Source organism: Chiloscyllium plagiosum, unplaced genomic scaffold (assembly GCF_037043375.1).
Source record: "Chiloscyllium plagiosum isolate Xiang-an unplaced genomic scaffold, Cpla_swu_hap1 HiC_scaffold_4, whole genome shotgun sequence".
Lineage (NCBI taxonomy): Eukaryota > Metazoa > Chordata > Chondrichthyes > Orectolobiformes > Hemiscylliidae > Chiloscyllium > Chiloscyllium plagiosum.
In genome coordinates this window covers 148,381,161-148,397,712 of record NW_028270142.1, presented here as the reverse complement: position 1 = coordinate 148,397,712, position 16,552 = coordinate 148,381,161, and the positions used below count along the sequence as shown (strand labels likewise).

The 16,552-nt window shown below is 43.7% G+C and overlaps 1 protein-coding gene across 2 annotated transcripts in view; it reads right to left on the bottom strand.

Annotated features, from left to right (window-relative positions):
- The window catches only part of LOC122548787 (nucleolar transcription factor 1), an 87,081-nt gene that overhangs the window by 19,881 nt on the left and 50,648 nt on the right, over positions 1–16,552 (bottom strand). For both annotated transcript variants that reach the window (XM_087986780.1, XM_087986782.1), the window contains exons 8-14: positions 12,714–12,824; positions 11,982–12,109; positions 11,406–11,547; positions 5,458–5,499; positions 4,995–5,147; positions 1,853–1,996; positions 297–476 (exon numbers count right to left, since the gene is read on the bottom strand). In XM_087986780.1, coding sequence (XP_087842906.1) covers positions 297–476; positions 1,853–1,996; positions 4,995–5,147; positions 5,458–5,499; positions 11,406–11,547; positions 11,982–12,109; positions 12,714–12,824 — 900 coding nt within the window. The remainder of the gene's footprint in view (positions 1–296; positions 477–1,852; positions 1,997–4,994; positions 5,148–5,457; positions 5,500–11,405; positions 11,548–11,981; positions 12,110–12,713; positions 12,825–16,552) is intronic.

Here is a 16,552-nt window from a genome sequence, read left to right as displayed (position 1 = left end):
GCATTCAGTGAACGCCTGGTTTGGAGAGCTGCTGCAGACATGACGGACTGCAGGTTTTGGAGTATATTCTTTGGTTAGATGTAGATGTGGAGCAATCGAGACGCAGCACCTTCTGCAGGTCTGTTTAAGGAAGTCAGACTGCACCACAAAAAATTAGGTCTTGCAACAGCACCGTCCAAACCCATGACCACTTCTATCTAGAAGGACAAGGACAGCAGATAAATGGAAACGCCACCTCCAAACCACTCACTACCCTGACTTGGAAAAACAGGGGCCCGGTCCCACTGGATACATACCCGGTGCTTTGCAGTGTAATCATTGATCACTGTCTGCTCCCAGATCTTCTCAGCAGTTTTGGGGCTTTCAGGCCACTTCCCTTTCCTTGTGGATCCAGCTTCCTTCTTCTCTTTCAGGAAGTTCTGCATCCTTTGCTCGTATTCTGCTTTCAAGGTTCTTTCCATCCTCTTGTACTTCTCCTGAAGCACGGTAAAACAAAGAGAGCCGATAAGCAGTGCCCGGAATTTGGAATATACTACATGGCACTCACAACAGTACTCGCTTCCCCTGTGTCCAGGCGCTCACACCACATCCCTTCTCCCATGTTCACACACCCTCCCACACTCATTCTTCCCTCTCCACATGCTCATTCACCCAACATTCCCCCCCTACTCTCAACACCCCCACTCTCCCTGCGCTCATTCCACCATCTCTTTAACTCTTTAGCTCATATTCTTCTTCAAACTACTGCTCTCTGGAATGACAATGAATCCGATGAGGTGTGGGAGAGGGGCCTGGTACTTATAAATTAATCAGCTTTACTGTGACATGTACCGAAGTGGGTACAGTTTAAAGTGTGCAAGATGGTGCCATCTTAGGTACAGAGGTCTCTAGATACACCGTTTTCAGTTACAGTTCTTGGAAAAGTAGAGAAGTTAAAACAAAAGTAGAGCACTGCAGATTTAAGAACAAATTATAAAATGGAGAAAAAAATAATAAAGAGAAACAGAAGTCTGACCCAGTCCATGTTGACCCCTAGCCTCCAGTCCGCACTGGGCCTTGATCCAGACCATGCCTGGCTTCACCTCAAGGCTCACGAGACTGGGAGATCACTCTGGTATTAATTTGAGACCATGCCAGGCCAAAAGACCGCCACGTATCCCCTGAAGACCAACATGCTGGGCCACTGGGAGATCACCAAGCCAGGCCGATGGGCTGCCTCATTGGGTCTGTGCTGAGGCCAGGAATTCCAAGGCCAAGAGTTCTTCGGCAGCCAGGTCGGAGGCTGCAAGGTCAGGGGTTGAGAGGTCGGGATCCGAGGGGTTATGGGCTGTGAGGTAGGGGGCCAGAAGTTCCAAGGCTGGGAGGTCAGTGGCTGAGAAGAGACAAGAAAGAAAAAAATAGAGGGAGAAAATAGAATTGGAACAGATGGAGCGGATGAGCTCTGCGTGAAGCATCCTACTCAGCTGCCATCTTGGATCTTTTCCGAGAAGGTGTCTGTTGTCCAATTGGACTCAGACAGACATCAATGTGTTTGACAGGGAAATAGGCTTCAGGGAGAAGAAAGCCACAATTAGCAGCAAATTGGGGGCTTTGATCTGACACTCACTACAGGTTAAACAGCAGACAAATCAGGAAGTTGACAAAATGAAAATCTGCAGCTTCTCATTACAGATCAGAGTGAAGTACAAGCATAAACATCACTTCCAAACTCCCTGGTCTCAATCCAACAAAGTCAACATCTTTTGGAGTCAAAACGTTGTTTTGTTTCTCTCTCCCTAAATGCTGCCAATTTCCCAAGTACTTTGTGTTTACATCTCAGACACCTCCTCTAGCACTAGGTTAACATCCTCACCCTCTTCCTCTCTGACAACTCATTCCACATCCTGGCCAGCTGCCGGGTGAGCTCGCTCTCCGTTAGATTGGGATTGTCCTTTCGTTTCTCTTGGAAGAAAAGGAACATGGCAGAGATGGGCTGCTGTGGACGCTCAGGAACACTCTGAAAAATGAGAGAAACAATTCCTGAAAGAGGATAAGATTGCGCGACTCATCATGTGCAACTTTCAAAATGAAATGCAGGAAGCTAACAATAAAACTGAACTCAATGGGGCTGAATTGGCCTGCTCTGTGATGCTAAGAACAAAGACAGGCAGCATCACTTCACATTTAGAACACCCACTCCTTCATCTGCCTCACTCCATTCTCTCCACAGACACAGAATCGTCGAAAATAGGAGTAGGAGCAGGCCATTCAACCCATCGAATCTGCTTCACCATTCAGTATTAAGAACTACTGTTAACTCCTCTTTAAAACATTCAATGTTTTGGCCTCAACAGCTTCCTGTGGCAGAGAACTGGGGAGGTGGTGGTTTAGTGGTACTATCACTGGGCTAGTAATTCAGAACCCCAAGTTAATGTTCTGGGCCATGGGTTCAAATGCCACCACGGTAGAAGATGAAAATTTGCAATCAATAAAAATCTGGAATAAAAAGCTAATTCTAACCGTGACCATGGAATTGTTGTAAAACTGATCTGGTTCACTTATGTCCTTTAGAGAAGGAAATCTGCCATCTTTACCTGACTCCAACTACACGTGACTCCAGACCACAGCAATGTGGTTGATTTTTAACAATTAGAGTTGGACAATAAATGCTGGCCTAACCAGCAACACCAAGGTGCCATGAATGAATAATATACTTTTAAAAATCCACAGATCATCACTTCATAGTGAAAGAAATGTCTTCTCATCTCAGTCTTAAATGGCCTATGCCAGTACCCTTAATGGAGATCAAGGAATTGGCAGAGCAATTAAACAACTACTTTTGTTCTATCTTTACAGAAAAAATATGCAAATAAATCTTCCCAGAAATGCTAGGAAAGCATCGGTGTTTTTGGAAGGAGGAATTGAAGGAGAATAGCATTGGTATAAAACTAAAAATGCTGAAAAGAATTAATTGGCCTACTTCCTCCCACATTCAGACAAGTGAAGCTCATAACATCTTTAAATGATCTTGACAAGATGGATATGGAAAGGATGAACCCTCTTTTGGGTCAGTCCAGAACTAAAGACCATTGTTTCAAAATGCGGGGGTCTCCCTTTTATGGCAGAAATGCAGAGAATTGTTCTGAGAATTATGTAGCTTTGGAACACTCTGCCTCAGAAGGTGGCAGAGGGAAACACTGAATATTTTTGAGGTAGGTGGATTCTTGTTAGGCAATGGAATCTAATTTCTCAGAGGTAGATGGGAACAGACAATTTGATGTGATTTTATTGAACAGCAGTGCAGACTTAAGGGGCTGAGTGGCCTACTCCTCCTCCCAGATCACAGGTTCTTATGCTGAGTATAAAACCATTAGCAGCACTCCCTGCGGTTCCAATATAAAGCTTCTGTCGTTGGGTTTTGTGTATTGGCAGCAAACACTTACTTCACCTTAGTAAGATCTCAAAGTTTTGGTATACAAACCAAAGTTATAGTTCATTGAGAACCTTGGTCAAACAGCCAATGTGGAGTAACTGGGTTCAGTTCTATACACAGCTCAGAATGAACTTGGAGAGGGTACAGTGCAGATTCAAGAACGTGGTGCTGGAAAAGCACAGCAGGTCAGACAGCATCAGAGGAGCAGGCATAAGCCCTTCATTAGGAATGAGGCTTGTGGGCCCCCTGGCCCACCCCCCTCCCATTTATCTCTCAGCCCCCTGGCACACAAGTCTCATTCCTGATGAAGGGCTTATACCCAAAATGTTGATTCTCCTGTTCCTTGGATGCTGCCTGACCTGCTGTGCTTTTCCAGCAACACACTCTCAACTCTGATCTCCAGCATTTGCAATCCTCACTTTCTCTGCAGTGCAGATTCATCAGAATAGGACAGGGTTAAATTATGAGGACTGGTTTAATATACAAAGCTTTTATTAAATTTAGAAGGTTGATAAGTCATCCAATAGATATCAAACAACTAAGAGCTGAAAGGGTATGATGGGGAAGTGAAATCCATAACAAGGGGGCAGAACCTCAAAAGTCAAGCCAGGCTGTTTAGTGCTGCTGTCACAAAACACTTCCTGAAGCAAAGGGGAGTAAACGTCTGGAACACACACTTGTGCCACTACCCTGAATGCCAAAACAAGACAAAGATAGACACTAGTAAGCAAAGGGTCAAAAGTTATTGGGGGAAAGAAGAAATGTGCAATTGTGGTTACAATCAGATCTGCCATTATCTCACTGAATGGCGGAGCATGCTTGACGGGCCAAGTGGCCTCCTCCTGTTTCTCATTCATATGTTTGTAGCTGGAGGTTGGTTAGAACCATAGAAATTTACAGTACAGAAGGCAGCCATTCAACCTATTGTGCCTGAACTAGGTCCCAGAGGAGCTACCCAGATGATCCGACTCTCCAGCCCTATCTCCATAGCCCTCCAAATTCATCCCTTTCAAATAGATAGCCAGCTCTCTTTCAAAACCTCCTGTGGAATCTGCCTCCACCACTCGCCTAGGTAGCACATTCCAAATCCAAACAACTCTGAGTAAAGAAGTTTCACCTCAGCTCACTCCTCGTTCTCTTCCTGACAATCTTGAAATAGTGACCCCTAATTACTGACACACCAACTAGTGAAAACAGAATTTCCTTCTTTACACTGTCACAATTTTTCATATTTTGGCTCACCTCAATCAAGTCACCTCTTAATCTTCTCTGCTCCATGGAAAATAAACCTAATGTCTCTAATCTTTCCTTGTATCTAAAATCCTTCATTCCTGGGATCATTCCAGTAAATTTCCTTTGAACTCTCTCCAGGGTTTAACATCCTTCCTTAAATAATATACCCAGAAATGAACACAATTCTCCAAGTGTGGTTGAAAATTTCAGGACCGGGATTGATGGAGGTTTTGGTCAACGAACAAAGGGATTTTTGACAAAAGTGAGTCAATGATTTGCCACAATCTGACTGAAGAGTGAAATGGCTGTTTGGCCCTTCATGCTCCCAGCCATGCCATCAGGGACTGACCTTGCAGGTTGGTGAAGCTGGTGAAGTGGGGCTGCCAGATTTTGTTCGCTGAGGGCCATTATTCTGTACATTTGTTGTTACATTGCTTGTTATTTTGCTGCCTCCGATCTTCTCCTCCTGTAATACCCTCTCCCGCTCTTCATCTGGGAGACTCTGAAAAATGTAGTAATTTTTGCCATGAATATTAGTTTCCTAAACAAGCCACAGAGACTCTATAATTAGACAGGGGGTAGCTGGAGGCTGACAGTGCATAGAAAATGATGAGTAAGAGAGTGACAGCATATACGACACAAACACTCGAGTAAATCTGTTCACACAGTCCCAATCAAACAGGGTAGGTACAACACAGGCATGGATACAGAGTAAAGGTCCCTCTACACTGACCCAAATAAATACTCCCAGGTCAGGTACAGCACAGTTTAGAATGTAGATTCCAACAACACAGGAAACACTATTTACTCACCTCGAGGAATCGCTGCATCTCTGTCTCATAAAGCTTCTTTTTCTGTGGAAGAGTCATAAATGAGAGTCACAGGCAATATAGGGATCATTATTTATCCATTATTGGCACTGTTACAATGTCACTGGATGGTAATTGAGATGCCTCAGCCCGTGCTTTGGGATTAAATGCCTTCATGGCATTGGTGAAATTTAATTGAAATTCAATTCATAAATCTGTAATTCTAAAAGGTACAGCCTTGGTTCACAGTGACCGTAAATTAATTGTTATGAAAACCCATCTAGTTCACTAATGTCCTTTAAAGAAGGCAATCTGCCATCCTTACCTGGTCTGGCCTACATGTGAGTTCAGACCCACAGCAATTGGTTAACTCTTAACTGCTCTCCCAGGTGACTGAGAAAGGCATACGGTTCAAAGGACTGATTTATGGGAGAAATTGGATTGGTTAGGACTACTTTGCTAGAGAAAAGAATGATATGGGGGGGAAATCTCAAAGTATACCTTTAAGGTTTTAACAGGACCAGACAGGGTGTAGGTAGATACAGGAAGGATGTTCCTGATTACCAGGTAGTCTGAGGATAGGGCTTTTAAGACACAGCTGAGGAGGAATGTCTTCACCCAGATAGTGGTGAGCCTGTGCATTTCTCTACCACAGGAAACTGTTGAGGACAGAACATTGAAGAAAGATGGAGATATAGATCTTAGGACTCAAGAGATCAAACAATATAGGGAGAAAGTGAGAACAGTGTATCGAATTGGATGATCAGCCATGGTAATACTGAATGGTGGGCAATAAATGCTGGCCTTACCAGCGATGCCGATATTCCATTATTAAATAAAAATAATAGTAAAAGGTTATTGGGAACTGGAGACACTACAAAGATTTCCACGATAACTAAGAAGATATATTTATCAGAAAGAATGAATATGGCAGGACTTGTTTCAATGTTTAAAAAGTCAGAAAAATGCACTAATAGAGATCTTTAAAACTAGGAAACAATTCAAATGGACAGACACAATCAACTTCACTTGCAGCCAATAGCAGAACCAGGGGCCATAAATTATAGAATCATGAAATCTCTACAATGTGGAAGCAGGTCATTTGGCCTGTCGAGTCCACAGTGACCCTCCAAAGAGCATCCCACTCAGAGCCACCCCTCTACTATATCCTTGTAACCCTGCATATCCCATGGTTAATCCACCTAGCTTGCACATCTCTGGACACTATGGGCAATTTTAACATGGCCCATCCACATACCCTGCACATCTTTGGACTGGAAATCTAAAATATTCATTATCAAGTTCAATCAGAATTCTGGAGAAACCTCTTTATCCAGAGTGTAATGACAGGCAAAACACACTTAGTCAAAGAGAGGTTGAGTTGAGTATTTTAGGAGCCTTACTGAGCTGTTAAATGCATTTTGTATATGGTACACATTGCTGCTACCGAGTGTGGGTGTGGAGGAATGAATGCCGTGCCAATCAAGTGGGCTGCTTTGTCCCAGATGGTATCAAGCCTCATCTAGCAAGTGGGGAGTATTATTCCATCACACTTTTGACTTATAGATGGTGGGCAGGTTTTGGAAAGTCTGGAGGTGAGTTACTTGCTGTAGTGTTCCTAGCCTCTGACCTGACCATGTAGCCACAGTTTTTATATGTATGAATATGGAGAGTCCAACTCAGTTTCTGGTTATTGGCAACCCCAAAGATATTGATAGTATCAGATTCAGCAATGGTGATACCATTGAATATCAAAGGAAAGTGCATTCTCACTTGTTGGAAACTTATTGCCTGGCATTTGTAGGACATGAATGTTACTGCCACTCAAGACCAAACTTGATCAAAACTCAAATCTAGGTTCTGGATAGTCCAAATCTTGATGCATTTGGATATAGGCCGTTTCAATGTCTGAGGAAGCTTCACTCTCTCTGTTGTTGTGGTTCTGTTCGCCGAGCTGGAAGTTTTTGTTGCAAACATTTTGTCCCCTGGCTAGGCGACATCATCAGTGCTTGGGAGCCTCCTGCGAAGCGCTTCTTTGATGTTTCCTCCGGTGTTTATAGTGGTCTGTCCCTGCCGCTTCCAGTTGTCAGTTTCAGCTGTCCGCTGTAGTGGTTGGTATATTGGGTCCAGGTCGATGTGTTTGTTGATGGAGTTTGTGGATGAATGCCATGCCTCTAGGAATTCCCTGGCTGTTCTCTGTCTGGCTTGCCCTATGATAGTAGTGTTGTCCCAGTCGAATTCATGTTGCTTGTTGTCTGCGTGTGTGGCTACTAAGGATAGCTGGTCGTGTCGTTTCGTGACTAGTTGATGTTCATGTATGCGGATTGTTAGCTGTCTTCCTGTTTGTCCTATATAGTGTTTTGTGCAGTCCTTGCATGGTATTTTGTACACTACATTCGTTTTGCTCATGTTGGGTATCGGGTCCTTCGTTCTGGTGAGTTGTTGTCTGAGCGTGGCTGTTGGTTTGTGTGCCGTTATGAGTCCTAGGGGTCGCAGTAGTCTGGCTGTCAGTTCTGAGATGCTCCTGATGTATGGTAGTGTGGCTAGTCCTTTTGGTTGTGGTATGTCCTCGTTCTGTGGTCTTTCTCTTAGGCATCTGTTGATGAAGTTGCGCGGGTATCCGCTTTTGGCGAATACCTTGTATAGGTGTTCCTCTTCTTCTTTTTGCAGTTCTGGTGTACTGCAGTGTGTTGTGGCCCTTCTGAATAGTGTCCTGATGCAGCTTCGTTTGTGTGTGTTGGGGTGGTTACTTTCATAGTTTAGGACTTGGTCTGTGTGTGTGGCTTTCCTGTATACCCTTGTAGTGAATTCTCCGTTTGGTGTTCTCTGTACCATCACGTCTCGGAATGGGAGTTGGCAATCCTTTTCTTCTTCTCTCGTGAATCAGATTCCTGTGAGTGTGGCGTTGATGATCCGGTGTGTTTTTTCTATTTCCGTCTTTTTAATGATTACAAACGTGTCATCGACATATCTGACCCAGAGTTTGGGTTGAATTTGTGGTAGGACTGTTTGTTCTAACTGCCTCTGCTATGAGTCCCGAGATTGGTGATCCCATGGGTGTTCCGTTGATTTGTTCGTATATCTGGTTGTTGAATGTGAAGTGTGTTGTGAGGCACAAGTCCAGTAGTTTAAGTATGCCGTCTTTGTTGATAGGTTCAGCGTCCTGTTTTCTGTTCTGTATGTCCAGTAGGTTGGCTATTGTTTCTCTGGCTAGAGTTTTGTCAATCGAAGTGAACAGTGCCGTCACGTCGAATGATATCATGGTTTCTTCTTTGTCTATGTGTATATTTCTGATGATGTCCAAGAATTCCTGTGTTGATTGTATAGAGTGTTTGGATCCGCTGACCAGGTGTTTCAGTTTCTGTTGTAGTTCTTTGGCCAGTTTGTATGATGGTGTCCCTGGCAGTGATACTATGGGTCTGAGTGGGATGTCTGGTTTGTGTACTTTAGGTAATCCGTAGAATCTGGGGGTGTTGTTGCTTTCCGGTTTCATTCTTTGTAGGTCAGCTCTGGTTATCTGTCCGTTTTTTTGTAGATTCCTTAGTGTGTTATTTATCCTATTGGTGAGTTGTGGTGTGGGGTCAAATTCCTTCATTCACTCTCTCTGTATCTCTGAGATGTAATCCAGTTTGGGCTCATGGCACTGGATGCCAGCCCTAAGGGAACACACAACTGATTTCATAGAGCTTGGGTTCTGGATATTAACCAGATCTTGATGATTTGGATATGGACTGTTTCAGTATCTGTGTAGTCACAAATAGTGCTGAACATTCTGCAATCATTGGTGACCATTCCCATTTCCAATCTTATGATGGTGAAGCTGAAGATGGTTAGGCCTAAGGACACTACCCTGCAGAGATATCCTGAAGCTGATCTCCAACTGTAAGCATTTTCTTTTCCACTACGTTTGACTCTGATGATAATAGAGCGCAGTGCCTGAGTTATTGATTGAAAGAGAAGCTCCGAGCTCCAAATTATTTCCATGTTGGTTCTTGAGATGTGTGTAATAATGGCAGGGCAGTATTCATTTCCCCATCTAGTTGATCACAAAGTACAGGATTGGGCTGAGGCTATAATGTTAACACAGTGAGATTTTGAGGCACAGTCAATGAAGGGGAGGGATTGAGGGGAAACATTGAAAAAAAGATCGAGTTAACAGTGAACATAGGTCCATTACAGAATGAGGATGGGGAAATAATGGGGCTAAAGGTTAATAAGTTCTCTAAGCTGGGGGTTACTTTCTAGGATTTTAAAGGAAGTAGCTACAGAGATAATGGATGTGCTGGTAGTAATCTTTCAAGAATCCTTAGATTCTTGAAAGTCTCAAAGGATTAGAAAACTGATACCTCCCTCATTCAAACAAGGATGGAGATAAAACAAAAGGTAAAAAAGGCCAAATGGATTAACATCTTTTATTGGAAAAACATTTGAGTCTGTCATAAAGGACAAATAGCAGAGCATAATATAATTCAGCAGAGTCTGCACATAAGGTTACTTAATATAAAAGCCCACGATGTTGGGGTAGTATATAACCATGGATAGAAGATAGAGAGCTGGCATAAAGAGGCCATTTTCAGGCAATCGGTTACTATTGGATTACCACAGGGATCAGTGCTGGGGACACAATTCCTTACAAATATTGTCATGACTTTGATGAGATAAGTGATTGTGCTGTAGCCAACTTTGTAGATAACATGAAAATAGGTGGGAAGGCAAGGGATGAGGATGACATAGAGAGCCTGCAGAGGGATACAGATAGGTTAACGACTAGGCATAACTTGGCAGAATTTTAATGTAGGGAAATATCAGGTGGACAGATAGAAGAGCTAAATATTATTTAAATGTGGAAAGACTGCAGAACCCTGCAGTAGAGAAGAGATTTGGAGTTCTAGTGGGGTTCTATATCACAAAAAGGTTAGCATCCAAGTTCACTGGGTAATGGAATGCTGGCCCTTATTTCAAAGGGAATGGAATGTAATAGAAGGAGATTTTGTTAAAACTACACAAGACCCTAGTCAGACAACAGCTAGAATGCTGGGAACAGGTTTAGTTCCTTATTAAAGGAAATATACACTTGCACTGGAACAATCCAGAGAAGATTCATTAAGTTGATCCTGGTTATGGAGGGATTTACTTTGAGGAGCAGTTGAGTAGGTTGGGCCTGTACTCATTACACTTCAGAAGAATGAGAGGCAACCTTATTGAAATATGTAAGAGTTTTACGGGGCTTGACAGGATAGATGTGGAAACGTCATTCCCCCTCGAGCGCGAGTCTAGGACTAGAAGGCATAAACTCAGAATAAAGGGGTTGCCCATTTAAAACAGCATTGAAAGTTTTTTCCTCAGACGGTAGTCAATTTATGAAATTCTTTATTGCAGAAGGCTGTCAAGGCAAAGACAAACAAATTTCTAAACATTAAAGAAATCAGGCTTTCTGGGAATAAAGCAAGAAAGTGGAGTTGGAGGATGATCAGATCAGCCATGCTCTAATTTAGTGGTGCAGCTGTCTCAATGGGGCAAACGGCCTAATTCTGCTGCTACATTTTACAATCTATGGTCATACAATCTCAAAAAGGAAGAAGCTCAAAATTGTCATGACAAGAAAAGCTTTCACTCAGAGGGTGGTGAATCTTTGAAATTCTGGCCATACCTCAGTCACTGTGCATGTTCACAAAATATTGCACTAGATTTCTCAATATTCATGATATCAAAGGAAATGGGAGAGTGCAGGAATATGGCACTGAGGTAGATGATCCACTTTAATTGTACTGAATGGTGGAGTAGGCTCAATGTGACAAAGATGCTACTTCTGCTACTATTTCCACGCTTCCATTAGCCTGCGGTTAGTTACCAAAAGCTGGTTTGCTGGTCCAGTGTGGCACTTTCTCACCCAGTGAATGGTTGAACTCAGTGATGTTCTGCAGAAAGCTGTGAGGCAGTGTGTCTCTCACCTGTTCACATCGTTTCTGGTAAGTATCCTTCTCTTTCTGTGACATGACCTTCCACTGCTTGCTGCAAAGCACCATGCGTTCAGTGCTCGGAACATCTTTCATGTTAACCATCAGTTCTGCACAGTATAACGAGTACCCATTCCTGCAGTAAGAACAAAATTCAGACTGCTTAGCGCATCAGACATTACTCTGTATCTAACCCTCTGCTGTCCCTGTCCTGGACTGTTTGACAGGGGACAGTGTGGAGAGAGCTTTACCCTGTGCCTATTCTCACACTGTACCTGCCCTGGAAATGTTTGATGGAGGACAGTGTAGAGAGAGCTTTACTGTCTAACTAATCCTGAGCTCTAATCCAGTTTGGGTTCCTGACACTAGATGCCAGCTGTAACTAAGGGAACACACAACTGATTTCATATAAGCTAGGGTTCTGGATTCAGAAAACAGAATAAAACAACAATTTACGAAGACTCCCTGCTCCCGATCACCAATTGCTGACTATATGGAGCTGCAGCCCCCAATTTGTGGGCCTGCAAATACAGTAAAAGCTGGAGCAAGTCAGGAGTAAAGAATACTCACGGTGGTGGCTTTGTAGGACGTCCATCAAATTTATCTTTCAGCTGTCTCTCAGCTTTGGTTAGAATCGACTTGGCAGGTTCTTCGAAGTTCAATTCTGGATGAGCCTCCACATAAACTCTCATAGATGCCTACAAAAATAATTCAGAATAAAGTCTCATGAGCTGTCCGTTAAAATTATTGTGTTTATAAATTCATTTAAAGTATAAATGTTGGTCAGAAAAACTGGAAGATTTCCTGTGATGGACTTCCAAATACATCAGGTCATGAGAAATCAAAGATCCTTGGTTTATTGGAAATATTGCACATCAAGAAGTGCAGCTCTCCATTAATAAATCTGTCAGCACTGACCCTCTGACAGTGCGGCATTCCCTCAGCGCTGACCCTCCGACAGTGCGGCACTCCCTCAGCACTGACCCTCCGACAGTGCAGCACTCCCTCAGCGCTGACCCTCCGACAGTGCGGCACTCCCTCAGCGCTGACCCTCCGACAGTGCGGCACTCCCACAGAGCTGACCTTCCGACAGTGCGGCACTCCCTCAGTGCTGACCCTCCGACAGTGCGGCGCTCCCACAGCACTGACCCTCCGACAGTGCGGCGCTCCCTCAGCACTGACCCTGCAACAGTGTGGCACTCTCTCAGCACTGACCCTCCCACACTTTTGTTGTTTTTGTTCTCTAAATCTCACATTTAATGAGAGATTCTGATAGAGTCGCTGGGTGATCAGTAACATTACCTCATACTCTTTCTGCAGCTCTAGGGCTTTGCTGATCCACTTGAGTCTCTTTTTATCAGATAGCTGAGACCACTGTCTGCGAAGGGCATCCTTTAGCTCCTTTGGACTCACCTGAAAACAGGAACACACCACTTAATGAAATGTCATCCTTTGAATTTGAACCCAAACTCAGAGTATCCAAGGGTCATAGGCACCAGACAACAGGGCAATTAACCAATCCAACTCACTCCACCTGATATCACAAATGACTGAAGGCACTGGATACTGCAAAGGCTATGGGCTTGACAACATTCCAGCAAAGTACTGAAGACCGGTGGGTGCTCTAGAATTAGCCCATAGCCAGGTTGTCCAGCACATATAAAATGTTGCCGAGGTAGGTCTGTTCATTAAAAGCAGGACAAATGCAACCTGACCAACTTTCTGTTATCAATCTAATTTTGATCATTATATGACAGTGCTACCCTATGACAGTAAGTCAGACATAATCATTTGGTTTTAATTTATTCTAGAATGTTGGAGTGAAAATATCCTGCTGCAATTGTTGACAGCCTTTATAAGACTCACACCTGGACTGTCATATGTAGGTTTTGGTCTTCTTATCAAAGGGGAGGATATACTTGCCATAGATAGATTGGTAGTTGTTCACCACAATAATCCATGGACTCCAAGGATAGCTTAAGGCAACTACAGCTGTGTCCTTACAGTTTAAAAGAATATGTGATTGCTTTGAAACCTACAGAATTCTTACAGGGTAAATGCAGGAGAGTGGTTGTGGGAGAAAATCAAAGGAGAAGAGATCCAGAAACAGGGAAGCAATCAGTGTCCAAATGCAGGAAGGCTTGGATAATATTCAGACATGAGCTGGTAAGTAGCAAGAAACATTTGCATCACACAAATACCAGGCAATGACCATCTTCAACAAGAAGCTAGAGGAATTCCTAGAGGCATGGCATTCATCCACAAACTCCATCAACAAACACATCGACCTGGACCCAATATACCAACCACTACAGCGGACAGCTGAAACTGACAACCAGAAACGGCAGGGACAGGCTACTATAAACACCGGAGGAAACATCAAAGAAGCGCTTCGCAGGAGGCTCCCAAGCACTGATGATGTCGCCTAGCCAGGGGATGAAACGTTTGCAACAAAAACTTCCAGCTCGGCGAACAGAACCACAGCAACGAGCACCCGAGCTACAAATCTTCGCACAAACTTTGAACTGGTCAGAAGCTCAGAATTCTTCAGCAAACAATTAAAAGTTCTGATTCCATGTCTCTCCATCAACAACATACAAGTTAGCAGTGTAGCTCCAACAACACTCAAGTTCAACTAAGTAGCATGCCGGATTGGCACTACATCCACTTTCTCCACCACTGAAGCTCAGTAGCAGCAGTGTGTACAATCTAGAAGATGCACTGTAGAAATTTGCCAAGGCTCCTCAGACAGCACCTTCCAAACTCAATACTATCTAGAATGGTACCTAGATTGAGATCTACTATTCTGGAATGGCAAGAAAGACATTTGATGATAGACTGGATCGGTTAGGAGTATATTCTCTGGAGTTTAGAAGAATGAGGGGGAACCTCATAGAAACCTGTAAAATTCTACCAGGACTAGACGGAAGTGATATACTTAAGAAATTTAATAACTATTCATGGACTGGAGGAATCAATAAAAGATAAGCTGTTACAAACAGCAATAACACTGGAATAAGCTGTTAAGAAACAAAGACAAGCTGTTACATGTACACTCAAGCAATTAGCCATGTCTTTCTGAGATTACATAAAAAACTGCTTTGACACTGCTTGATACACTGGCTGCGTTATGCCACAGGGACAACAGATTACCCTGCAGAAGGATTTAAGGAGTTAACTACAGGAAAGCTGTGTCTTCGATCAGACAGTTAAGCCAAATGTAACAAAGAAATTACTTTCAATAAGGAAGCCAGCTGCATTTGAATTTGAATTGAATTTATTGTCACGTTTACCGAGGCACAATGAAAAGCTTTGTCTTGCGAGCAATACAGGCAGATTACAGAGTTAAGTAGCATAGATAGTAAATAATAGGTAAACAGCGGCAAAAACAAAAACACAGGGACAGGCGAATGCTCAGAGTTTGAGAGTTCAGTGTTCTAACAACAGTCGGGTAGATACTGTTTTCGAAACTGGCTGCAGTCTTGCACAACTCAAATGGAAGACTCTGAAGAAAACTAGGTATCATCTCAGAGACTAAAGGATGAAAATCTACATAAGAATCATAACTCAATAGCAGGACTTTGAAGAACAACACTGCAGAAGGGGACAACCCTGAAAACTTCCAGAGACAGATCACCGATGAAGTCCTGACCTGATTTCACCATTAATCGGGTGATAGCTAAGTTGGCTCGCAGGCTTATACCTGTTGATTGGAGGGACCTAATATTTGGTTGCTACATGCAATAAAGTTTGAATTATTGTTTCAGTAATTGACTGTGAGATTTCTTAATAAGAAGCTGAATTAAAGGTAACTTGTGGTGATTTACCCACAACACAGGGTAAATGCAAAAAGCATATTCCCGATGATGGGGGTACGTGTCCAGAACTTGGGGTCACAGTGTAAAGATATGGGCTGGGCCATTGCTGTATGATGTGGGAGCTGGCTGATCCCATTGTGAACGGCAGTGACCACATCTGCAGCAAGTGTTGGTTGCTGGAAGAACTCCGGATCAGAGTTGATGATCTGGAATCTGAGCTTCAAACACTGCGGCACATCCGGGAGGGGGAGAGTTACCTGGATGCTTTGTTTCAGGAGGCAGTCACACCTGGGAGGTTAAGTAATTCACATTCAGCTAGTGATCAGGCACAAAAGAGTGTGACTGTAAGTGAGGCAGGTAGGGGGAACCGGAGTTCAGGAGTGGAGGAGCCTCAGCCCTTGACCTTGTCCAACAGGTATGAGATTCTTGCTCCCTGTTCGGATGAGGAAAAGGGCTCTGGACAGGATGAGCCAACTGACCAAGGCACCATGGTCCAGAAGGCCATTCAAGAGGGGGGAGCTAATAGGCAAGTAGTGGTTATAGGGGATTCTATAATTAGGGGGACAGATAGTATCCTTTGCAAGCCGGATCGGGAGTCTCGCATGGTGTGTTGCCTGCCCGGTGCCAGGGTGCGAGACATCTCCGACCGTCTTGAAAGGATATTGGAGCGGGAGGGGGAGGATCCAGTTGTTGTGGTCCACGTTGGTACCAACAACATAGGCAAGACTAGGGTGGAGGACCTGTTTGGGCATTATGAAGCACTAGGCAGGAAATTGAAGCACAGGTCCTCAAGGGTCATAATCTCCGGATTACTGCCCGAGCCACGTGCCAATTGGCATAGGGACAAGAAAATTAGGCAAGTAAACACGTGGCTAAGGGATTGGTGTGGGAAAGAGGGATTCCACTTCATGGGGCATTGGCATCAGTTTTGGAACAGGGGGGATCTGTACCGTTGGGACGGTCTCCACCTGAACCGATCAGGTACCAATGTTCTAGCGAAGAGGATAAATAGGGTGGTCAGTAGGACTTTAAACTTCTGAGTTGGGGGGAAGGGAAAGTGAAAGCGACAGGGAGTATGGAGGTAAATGGCAAGATAAGCAGCAGGATAGCATGTTTCCAGGCGGATTTAAAATTGAGGCAGACTGAGAATGCAGTAAAAAGCAAGGATAAAGGACATATGACTTCCAACATCTCTAATGATAAGGAAGTTAGCATTAAGGCACTTTACCTGAATGCTCGTAGCATACATAACAAAGCCGATGAACTAATGGCACAGATAATAGTGAATGATTATGATGTAGTAGGCATCACAGAGACTTGGTT